This window comes from Neopsephotus bourkii, unplaced genomic scaffold, assembly GCF_033783945.1.
Source record: "Neopsephotus bourkii isolate Nb327-2 ecotype Australia unplaced genomic scaffold, CSIRO-AGI_Nbou_v1 NB_951, whole genome shotgun sequence".
NCBI classification, from domain to species: Eukaryota; Metazoa; Chordata; class Aves; order Psittaciformes; family Psittacidae; genus Neopsephotus; species Neopsephotus bourkii.
Genome location: NW_026901445.1, coordinates 3,876,155 through 3,887,702, shown reverse-complemented (window position 1 = coordinate 3,887,702; position 11,548 = coordinate 3,876,155). Strand labels below are relative to the sequence as shown.

The 11,548-nt window shown below is 38.8% G+C and overlaps 1 protein-coding gene across 1 annotated transcript; it reads right to left on the bottom strand.

The window, feature by feature from the left end:
* Nucleotides 1-133: 133 nt before the first annotated feature.
* LOC133215088 (lipase member M-like) lies at nt 134-10,936 on the bottom strand. The gene is made up of 10 exons (XM_061358848.1): nt 10,648-10,936; nt 9,155-9,266; nt 7,890-8,007; nt 7,040-7,238; nt 6,261-6,370; nt 5,444-5,580; nt 4,719-4,865; nt 3,579-3,650; nt 2,043-2,114; nt 134-890 (listed from the first exon to the last, which is right to left on the bottom strand). Exons 1-10 carry the CDS (start codon nt 10,662-10,664, stop codon nt 657-659), a joined length of 1,218 nt encoding a protein of 405 aa, XP_061214832.1. The 5' UTR covers nt 10,665-10,936; the 3' UTR covers nt 134-656.
* Between the last annotated feature and the right edge of the window lie 612 nt (nt 10,937-11,548).

The following is an 11,548-nucleotide window of genomic DNA, read 5'->3' as shown; positions in this document are numbered from 1 at the left end:
TTCCTATCTTCCAAGTGCATGCTTGAACCATGAGACTGACTACTGTTTTCTGCTGCATCTACCCTCCCTGTCTCCCTCACTCTCTCATGAAAAAAGTGAGCAGCCTTGTTTCAAATGAAGACAAACCATCATCTTGTCAGGAGTGAGTTTTTTGTGTGAACTCAGTTTTTACTTTCTGTTCACTGTCTCATCTAATAATAAAATTAATCAATACCATAAGTGCTAGAATTAGTCTCTACTTACTTTGCAATAACTGCAAGCCCCATAAACTAAGAAACAATAAAAAAAAAAAAAAATGGAAAACACCTTGAAATCTCTGGTGTTCACGTATCCAGAGAAAGCCAGTGCTTTCACTACTGTTGGGGTTTAAAGAAGAAAGCAGGCTGCAAAAAAACCCTTTCTTCTGTTAGCAAAGTACAGTTATTGCAGAATGAGGATGTGCCAATTAGAAAGTGATTACTGATCCACAAGGTTGCCAGAATATATGAAGTTCATCTTTAGGATGCAGAAGGCATTGCAGTGAAATGTACTGAGAAATTAGCATCAGGAGGAACCCTTTCTCTGACTCCAACAGAAACCATCAGATGCAAAGTTTTGTGTATACCCAGTGAAAGCAAGTGTCTTTGCATGAATCAGGTATGGCTACTGGTTGTGGGTTAAGGATTCTTCTGCATCAGATCAATAACTTCATTGTACACATGCAAAGGTGCATCCAATCCCCAGATGAAATCCAGGTGTGCCCATCCAGGAATCTTTTTGTGGTAGATGAGCCTTTTAATTTGAGACAGTAAAATGGCTGCATCCTTGGGATCTGCAAGCAAGTCTTGCCCCCCAGTCCATACTGCTGTTGGTACAGTCATCTCTTCTACATTGTAGAGAGGAGGAGTAGCCTGAAAAACACGAAGAAGTACAGAAATGGATGTCTAGGAAAGCACAGCAAACTTTAGACATGCATTTGAGGTTTCCTTTTACCAGTGTTCAAAGTAAAGATGCCTAAACTAAACAGGAAGAAGTTCCCTTGCTTGTCTTTTCTGTCTGCTTGCAGGGATGGCCCAGCTGATAACACAGACAAAGGAAAAATGCCTCCTGAGTTGACAGTGTTACTGTTGGTCTTTGCTCTCTCAGTTAGGAATTCACAGGACAGGAAACTGCAACAAAAACAGAAAATGTCAGGATGCCTCTGTAAACCCTCATCTTGGTCCTTTTGAAGCACTGGTCAGCCCTAGAAGACTTACATGGTCTAGATAGAAAACACATGTGACAAGGATGAAAAGGAGTCTGGAATGACAAATAGTTTAGTACTCCTTCGTTTGGAAAATAGAGGCCAGAGCAGGTTCAATTGACAGCATTATACAATCACAAATGGTATTGAAAAAGAGCACAAGAAGGAGTCACCCTATTACTTCTCATAAACAAAACTTAGAAAGCATCCAGTGACTTTCCAGGGGCAAACAAATTCAAGACAAACCAAAGGAAGTTGTGTTTCATGCAAGCTATCATTAAAACGTGTAACTCATAAGGACAGGCTGTTGTGGAGACCTAAAGTGTAGGACAGTCAAAGGACAGGATTAGACTCTTGAACTGAGGACAAATTCCTTATGCCTCTGGCTTCCAGAACGCAGGGTAGCTGTTAGCTCTCCAGTTGCCCTCTTCCTAATATTGTTCTCCTAAGCACTTATACATTGGCAACTGCTTTGACCATGCTAGTAAGCAAGACGCCTCTTTAGTCTTACCAAATAGATGCACTTTTCTTTTTCAAATTCATTTTTCTATCTTTCCTGCCCTTATTTCTTTTTATTCATATTGATCATTTTTAGTTTAAATGTTTCTGTCTCCCCTCACCCCCCTTTTTATTTTTTATTTTTTTTTAATTGCTTTTGCCATTAGTGCTTGCATGCTTTCTCTGTTGGATTATAAACGGGAAAGTAGTGATACTTCCATCTACATGTATTCTGAAAATGTGTCTCCTACCACATCCTTGCTCTCTTCCTGTGTGCTTCTGTGTTGTCTGAGTGTTACGATATTATTTCACCAAAATATACCTGTTGGTATTTTTCCATGTTCTTCTTTGAACTGCCCCAGTCATAAGCTTGGAAATTCCCTGAATGGGCTTCCTAAGAGGAGGAACAAGAGAAGGATAGTTACAAAGCCATCATCTAAGAAGTTTGTGGGTTCTTTCCCTGCTGAAGAAGTTCTAAGAGCTCTGAAAAAGACAACATTAACTAAAAGTATCAATCAGTGAAAAGGAGTCAAGTGTTTTTGTTACAACCAAAACTACCATGGTTCCTGCCCAGAAAGACCCAGGGATGCCTTTGCAGGCAATTTGTTCTGGTACTTCGCTACTGTTGCTGTGTCATCTTCTGACAGCCATGTTGCCATCACTCAGCTTTGTGAGGGGCTCCTTCTTATGTTTTTTCTTGCCTCTCTGATTTGAATAAAGAAGTCACCATTTCTAGTTCTTTCCTTATGTTCCTTGGCTTTGCCTACAGCGTGGGTTGTTACTACTGTGAGAGACACCATCAATGGGATCTGAACATTGAAGTCAAACTGTTAACTCCTTTAATATTAAGAACAGCAATGACAATGAAGGCTTAGGAGTATTAGTCCTGCATGTTTGTGCTTGCTAGTTTGTGGCTAGATGCTGAATTAAACCCGAGTCAATTTTCAGAGCTCCCCCCATTACACTTTTGCAACTCTTTTTCTTTACAGGCCTAGGATGGTCACAAAAGCAACTTAATCAAATCTAAGATTTTATGTAAATTCACAGCCAAAAGTATTCTTTGATTTTAAGTAAATGCCTGTGCAGGTGTTACCCAAACTTATTTGTGATGTGTTAAAAAGTGCATTAACATGCTTGCAAGCTCACTGCGCTTGCAGCTGCTTCCTGCTTTGCTCCAGAGCCTGCAGTACTGCTGGGAAACCTGTCCTGCATGCAGCAGCTTCTGTGACTGAGCCCTGACTTTATGAATCATGAAAGTGTGAAACCAAAGCCTGAAAGGCAGCTTTCCTCAGCACTGCTGCCGAGGATGTACTGTCAAAGTACCTTGTAAGTAAAGCATATGAGTGTACTAAATAAAGAGTATACTATTTATAGTAATATTGCTGCTCAGACATTGAGAGCTTTGGAAACAAGTGATGAAAATACAAGGGCTTTTACCAGTAAAATCTAGTATTTTACAAAACAGCCTATGTCTTGCTCATTTCTTGACTCCACATTGGAAACATACTAATTGCTTAAGGTAAAGTGTACAGAACTGTGGACATCATTTATAAAAGGTACTAGATACACAGGAGGAAGAAAGATTTATATATCTGTATACACAGCTGCCAGCATACCTGTTTTTACAGAAATACCATGTTTCATTGTTGGCTTCAAATGTCCCTGTACCACATAGGGTACTTCTATCCTGCTGGCAAAGGACCAATGAAAAATAGTGGTTTGAATTAAGACTTGAACAAGTTGCATGTATTTCCAAGAAGTTAGCAATGGATTCATGGCAGGATATCAGCTTATACCCATTCAATACCATTCAGACAGAAGTAAGTATCTATTTTGATTTCCAGAAGTTTCTTAGTACCTGACTCCAGTGGACTATGTTCTGCACAGAAGTTCCAGCAGTGGTTTGTGCAATATACACATTGACTCGATTCTGAAAGAAAATATTCAGTGAGTATTCTCTTCCTCCCTTCTGTTCAGATGTAGAACAAAATATCTGCCACAGCAGAGTCGTGTAACAATAGAATCAACAGAAATTGGAGTGGTATGGTCATCAACTCCCTCAGTTACTCCAGACATGGCAATGTCTCAGGTTTGGAGGACCACTGAAACAACAACCCTCAACCAGAACATTTTCTTAGATGACTGAGAATCTAAAAGAAACTACAGATAGAAAGGATAGGATAGCAAGTCAGCAACTTAGATCTCACACTAGGTGGGCTCTTTTTTGTCAGGAGTCTATAACACATCTTGGGTGAGAGAGGATCGCTGTTGGGCAGAGCAGCAAAAGGAACTACAACCACCTGAGGACTGCATGACTACTTGAAATAAAACACACCCTAGTTCTGCAGGAGTTTCTTAAGAAGTTGCTATGTAATCCTTCCTCAGTGAACGTGCTTGGAGGCGTTTCTGGAAAAGGCTGGTGCAAAAGTTTGATGCCAGCTGGTCTGACCTATGGCTGTACATAGCACAGTGTCCAAGTATGTCTTAGTCCCCAGTGGCTGCCAACTCTCTGTCAGGTACCCCCAGGTATCCTGTGCCTCTGAGCACATCACTGGTGGTGCAAGGTTTGGAGGAAGAAGGCAAGGGGGTGTGCTCCTTTCTCTGTAGCTCCTGAAAGCATGAAGCAAGTAGGGGTTTTATTCCTCTTCTCATGGTGTGCCAGCATACTGAAGATCTCTGGTGAGACTGGTAGTCACAGTGTGAATCAAGAGACAGTGCCCTAGGTGAGGTCTGGCAAAAGGCAGACTGCAGAGTTCTGGGGGGACTTTGAGCAGTTGTTGATTGTAGGGATGATGCCAAGTGCTCTTTTAAGGAGTGAGGCAGTGGCTTTCTGCCAGTGATGGGGAAACCAGCAGATATTGCTGTGCAGTAGTGGGGACTGTTCCCTGCAATGTGTTGCTGACTAATAGAAATTCAGGATTCACTTCACACCATAGAAGGTAAGTTTTGGGAGCAGAAGCTTAAACCCTCAGTAGAGCTGTAGAAGAATTATACATACCACGTCAATGTTTTTCAGGTTACAGCCACCCAGACCAAAGAAGACACTTCTACAAAGTCTGGCAAAAGCAGGATTGCTGCAGACAGGAACTATTAGCCTTCTCAGACACTCAGTCTGAGGAAGGAATTCTCTTTTGCCAAACAAACCCTGTGAAATAAAAAGGTAACATTCATTTAAGAATGTACACTTGTATATTGTGCTGTTGTTTTTAAAAGGTGTTTGTGTCCTGTTCCTCTTCTCTAGCACTTTCAGCGGTTCTCACTTGCTTTCTCTTCATTTGCCAGATGATGTTCACATAAACAAGAGAGAAATTAGGTGGTGGGTTGTTTTTTTTTTTTTTTTCCATTGCATCAGCCTGCTCAGGCATTACTTAATTTGGGTTACATCACTTTTAATGAAGAGATGCGTTAAACGTTAACTCCAATTCATAGTTTAGGTCTAAGCTTGCACATTGATTGTGGCTTTGTCTACAGGAATCTTGGAAACCTTTGAGGATCTGCACCTCTCTACCTCTCTGGGAGACCTATCCCAACACTGCACTACTGCCCTAGATAAAAAGCTTCTTTTAATGTCCAGTGTGAACTTCCAAAGACTTCAGTCATGAGGTAAACCTACCCACATGCAGATGATTAGACTTTGTAAAGCCCTATACTTTCTGTTTATCCATTTTAAAAGCTAAACAAACAAGTATATGGTTAAACATTTGAAACCAAGATATCACATACCCTGAGCAATGTTTCTGGAAGGTAGAGAAGTTTTGTCACTGGGCTTCTAGCGTACTTAATAGTAGCTACAGGTGCCAATGCCAAACAGAGTTTGATTTTTTGAGCCAGCTCTGGCATTGTTGAAAAAGCAATGAAAGCTGAGAAAACAAAAAAGGCGAGTTAAATCATCATTTTTACATCAGACTATTTTCATTATTTATAAATGCCATTTTGCAATTTCAAACCTACAAACAACCTTGTAGTTAGTTGTTGTTAGCTGTTCAGAGATCACAGTTCAGCCTCTATTTGTGTTAAATCCCTCTTCTCCATGTGTTACCAGATTGTAGTTTTGTTTCCCTCTTCAGAGAGAAATTTCTGTCTGTATTTTGCCTTTGCAGTTTTTTTTTTCAAACCCATTTAAACATAAATGCACACTTCTGATGTACATTCATACATTTCACATACTACTGGGAAGTGCAGCTGTTTTTCTTATGGTCAATCCATTATTTTTATTTTGTGTGTGTGTGTTGTTTTTTTTTTTTTTTTGTCCTGTCAAACTGGCCAACTTCTCTTTCTGTACTTTCATCTTCCTGTTTTGTTTATTTCGGTCAACTGACCAGCTGCTGTTGAGCATGCCCTTGCATCTTAGAATAAAAAAATTTGCATGACCCACAGTAATATCCAGTATAACTAAATCAATAGACTTAGAGCAGCAGTGAACTTGGCCCATTATGTTTTACTGTCTTTATAATAAATTAAAAATTCCTATATGCTGAAACAGCCTATCCCATGTTTTTCACACCTGCATAGAGTTGATAAAAACCCACATTTTACTTACCGATGGTAGTACCCTGTGAATAGCCAATATAGTACAACCTTTCCTGTCCTGTTTTCTCCACAATGAAATTTATTGCTGCTGGAAGATCAAACTTTGCCATCTCATCAAAACTGCAGGCAGGAAATTGAAGGAGTTATGCATAAATTAAAAACCAGACTTTGAATTGAATTCACATTTTTATTACAGGCTTGTCAGCACAGAAACAGCACAAACTGTGAAGTGACTCATTCTGCTATTTTTCTGGCACTGGATATGGTAGATACTAAAAATTTTCTGGGGTATTTTCTCCCTTTACATCAAAGGAAGGACTATAACTTCAAGAAGTGTCAGGTTGAATTGTGTGTGTCTATACAAAAGGGACAATTGGTGATATACTTGCAGAGCTCCTTCATGGGATTACTTATTTAATCAATTTGGCATTAAATAAAAGGTCAGTTTTTAAAAGCTCATTAAAATAAGTGCAGAATTATTTACATTTTCTCCTTTTGTGATTTTTGTATTATTGTAATATATAGACTAGCGCTTCTAAATAGCCTTCAAAACTGCCTCTGGAACTAAGGAAAGGCTTGGAGATGACCTGTGCAGGTTCTTCTGTGTTGCTCTTCTGTTATGCCTCTAGAACCTTTCCTAGCAGTAAGTAGTCTCCATTACTATCAAAGTGCACCTCAGCAAAAGTGAACATAGAGAATGTTTTAGAAAAGGTAGCCTACGTAAACCCCTGATTTAGCCACCTTAAATAAATATGGGCAATGGAGATGCCCTTCAATGGTTCCATCTACCTGAAAGCCCAGAATTCATCTTGATCAATGGAATAATTTTGATGCTTTCTGGACCAGCGATTCCCTCTGCTATTTCCCATCCAAACGTCAAACCCAGCATCAGCTAGTAGGAAGCCCAAGCTGTTGTTGGGCAGGTTTGTGACCCAGTTACTAGCGTCACCCAGTAATCCGTGTTGGAGAAACACAGCAGGTTTTAAAACTGAAAAACAAATAGAAAAAAACCCAATTCATATTATTTTCTGGTAGTTCAGAAATACTACTGTCAGTACTGGATTTGTTCCTGCACCAATTTAAAGGGAGAAAACTAATTACAAAAACAAACTGTAAAGAGAGAACTTCTAAGCTTCTGTAAGGATTTATGGAAAGATCTGTCTGGCACCAGCGAAAACTAGTTTGGCACCCTCTGGTCACTGTATAGCTCAGCTGCATTAACCTGAGATTCTCAACACTGATATAAAGAATGAAGGTGTAGGATTGTTTGCAGAGGTTTCCTTTACCCAAAATATAATCATTACCTGATATTTACCAGGTGCAAGCAAAACAAAAGCAGAATCAGAAGCTGGAACAGCTTTCACAAAACAGGCTGATTGGGCAGATTACAGCCTTTATCCTATTTTTTAAAAACCCATTTTACTTATCAACTCTTATTATGAGGGTATATGGTTCATATATAGTGGAGTTTTATTATAAATAGGTATGCTTGACATAAATTGGGTTGGTCTTGCCATAATTCTTTGCTAAAATTTCACTTACATATGCAAACTTTAATGGATATTTTATAAATATAAGGTATCTCTTTCCAGAACGTGCACTATCTAGGCTAGTTTTGTCTCATATTAACAAACTGTACCTGGGTTTCCCTGATTCTGTGTACCATAAGGGATCCGGTTAAGAGTAATAGTATAGCCATCTTCTGTTGTCACTTCATACTCCTCACTGGGGTACCCCTTGTAAGTAATGAGCTCATTCTAGAAGAGAAGTTAAATGTATTTGTTTGCACACATCTATTTTATATATTATATGCAAAGATATTCATAATGAAGAAATGTTAGAAAGCAGATACAACTGGGGTTCTGTTGTAGTCTACATATATTAAGCATCTGAATAAAGCAATATCAGATTGGATATTGTAACCCGAATACTACAACAAATTTCCTTCATTCTTTGTATTAGATCTAGGATTCAACTGCTCAGTTACAATCTGTTAAAAACTCCCTGTATTACACAACTGTTGTACAATCATCACAAGCCCTTGACTCTGGTGATATAACAATCATTATAAGCTCATAGAAATAGCTTATTATTCCATTGGCTTCTCTCTCATCTTCCCTTAGAGATGAAGAGCTGCTCAGATACATGTTCCAGATCTGCTGTCATGCAGGTGAAACCAGTTTATTTAAACTACCTTCAGAGAAATCCAGGGAGCTTCACAACTGCTCTTTTGTGAATGGCACATATGCATTGAGTACCACTGAAAAACTGACTACATTATGGAAAAAACAGGGTCAGCAACTTGCATAGTCACAAGGGAAATCTCTAGCACAGCCACTATTAAGCTCTGAAATAAAGTACTACTTTTGACATGTAGCACTCAACCTGTTTTGTTACAAAAGAGGATTGGTTTTTATACCTTGTACTCAGTGAATTACGTAATGTAATTTGCCACATAGCACAGAAACCCCAAGTTTTTAACAAGTGACTAAAGATCTAAACAAGCTTGCTTGCCAAGAGGTGCTCTTCTGAAAAGCTGCCCACTTCTGAGCTATGCTGGTCATTCAAAAAATGAGAAAACATACACCATTAGTTATCTAGAGTTGTCTTTGCTGACGATATGCTGACATTCCAAAGGGTCTTTCTTTCAGATAGGAAGATAGTGCCAGCAATAGCAAACTGGTAACTGATATTTAAAACTAAATTAACTCTGGAGATTTACTAAGGAAAGGTGTCTGCTTTAATTTCTATCAAACTCAAGAAAAGGAAAAGAGAAGAGAAGGAGTAGTATATACAATGATTAGAGATGATGGGTTAAATAAAGGCAGCTTATCCATCCTCTTATTTCTAACACCTAGAAACCCCTCTGCTTTGAGACATGCATTCATCTATTGAGCAACTTACAATATTCATAAATGCTTCAGGATCCACAGCTCTCCGAGCTCTTCTGAGTTCTTCTGAATAAGTAATTCCTTGCAACAAATACATCACAGCAACAAGGAGCCATATCTTCTTTCTGGATAAAACAGTATATTCATCCGTCAGTAGTCCTGCTCAGCACTTGTAATCCAGACAGGTTCCCTGCTTTTCTGATGAGGGACATGCTGCCTAATACTGAATGAGCTGGTTTGGTACTCCTCACTTGTTAATTAAATGGGACAAAGCTGACTTTAAACACCTATCTAAAGGAGTTTGGAAGCAATCTGGATTATCTGCTAAGGTTTGGACCAGAATGCTGCTTTCAATCAGGGCAAAAATATCAGTGAATCCAAGGAAAGGAGCAAAGGTGTCAGAGAAAAGGATTTCACTCATTCTTCTGAGAAGCAAGTTACTTGCATTACCATGCCATGCATTTGTTCTGTAGATTAATTAGGAAACATTTTTAGCTAACTCTGAGGAACACTAGGGTTTTTGGGTAACTTGCAGCTAAATTGATCATTGTCACAGTGAAGTTTCCAAAGTGCAGACAACCAAGATGTTGGATAGGTGGCTGAAAAAACTGACAATTGAAAATAAACAGATTTAAGTATTTCTCATTTAATGAAGAACTTAGGAACCTAAATGGTAAAATTTATTCACTCCATAGGATGAGGATGAAGAAAGGAAAAGAAAGCTTTGCTAAATGTAATGCTAGCTAAAGACTGAGTGCCAGGAGGTCCAGTTTTGTTCAGGAAATAAGGGACAAAAAACTGAGAAGAAAACTAGCTTCCTTAGAGGCACACATAGCAGCTCCACAGTCTGTGAACACCTGCATACTCTTAGCTCAAACGAAATACATAGTGTTTGAATTATCATTCTCTCTACACCATGCAAACTGCTAGAGGCTATGTCTAAGCCTCTGTTACAGACTTCTAAGCTAGACTGAATCAGCTAAAAGTCCACTGCATTTCATATTTTCCCAATCAAGAAGACTTTGTGACTTTTTTCTCAAATAATATGAATACCTAATACTTTTCTTATCACAGAACAACAATTTATAGTCTAACCTATAATATATACTCACATAATCTGTATCTTGGAAATATTTATCTTCTTTTGTAGGAAAAAGAATAAATATTTTTTTTTAAATCCTTTCTTTTACTGAGTAAGCATGTCTTCTTTTGGTTGAAAGCCGCTGCAATCATATTCCCACATTTGCCATTTCCCCATGCCACTCCAGTTATCCCAGAGTTACCTAATTTAAGCTAGACAAGTCATGCTACTCGCTTTTAGCTGAAAGGAATCTTTCAAGAAATAGCCATCCTGACACTTATATGAGTTGCAAGCAAAACAACACAATGAAATACATCTGTTCTCAAATAATAAAGCAACTCCTCAAGACCAGGTTTGATACCATCTTTTGAAGTCTTCACCAGTTTGGGTAAGATGATTCAGAGATGAATTAAAGTGTTACCGACCTTCTGTCAGAAATCATGCGTTCAGCTGAGCAACAGAAACAACAGAAGAATGGAAACAGTTCTAGGCTGTTTGGAAGCAGCGCTGGGTAAAGATGGCAATAAAATGATGGTCATGCGCTGTTTTTTCCCCAGTCATGCAGTACCTTGATGATGAACATCTATTTCTTTCCCACTCCTCATTTGTTCTGCTATCACTTCAGTTTTTCCCTAGGGTAGCACCAGAGAGAGGCGATTCCTTTTATTCTCACACCTTGTGCTTTTCATCTCCTTAGCCACCACAGCTGTAATAAGGCTCTTTTCACTATCTCAGATTGCTGGATTTTTAAGGAGAATACCAGCCTCTGTGGAGTGGCAGAATGGGATCAGGAATTTTGAAAATAAATATGTTTCATAGATATACCTTATCATATTGATTGAAATTGTCAACAAACCTCTTTTACTAATAACATGCCAATTCCAGCTTCTTATGTCATGTAGAAAGGATGGAAAAAACTTGGATCCTTGGATGCTTCTATACGTGTTATAGCACATACTTTTATTCTTTTAATGCTTATATTGATGTTCCATAGTTCTACCTTGTTGCAGGAGTGGTTTCAGGAGATTTTACTTTATTCATATTTCACCTCAAAAAATGGCCATAGAATAAAGAGCTATTTCCTATATGAATAGTTATGAGGCTAGAATAATTTTCCTTTATCTGTACAGACTGAGGAAACAGTACCATAATGGCCACTTGCCCCAGTGGTCTCAAGCATAGTGGGAGTAGGCCAGTATTGCCCAGGAGTAGAAATTAGGCAGGTCTGAGTAGATTGTTAGATCTTCAGGATAGTGATCTTTGTAAGTCTCTTCTTTTTGTGGAGTACAAGCATAATGCAACCATGTTCCTTAACTGGTGTCCTAG

Bases quoted from the DNA above. Each gene is read 5' to 3' on its own strand.
- LOC133215088 (XM_061358848.1), bottom strand. The intron at 5,581-6,260 runs GTAAGTAAAATG...TTGTTTTCTCAG, and splicing joins TTCACAGGGTACTACCATCG to CTTTCATTGCTTTTTCAACA. The intron at 3,651-4,718 runs GTATGTATAATT...ATTTTCTTTCAG, and splicing joins ACCTGAAAAACATTGACGTG to AATCGAGTCAATGTGTATAT.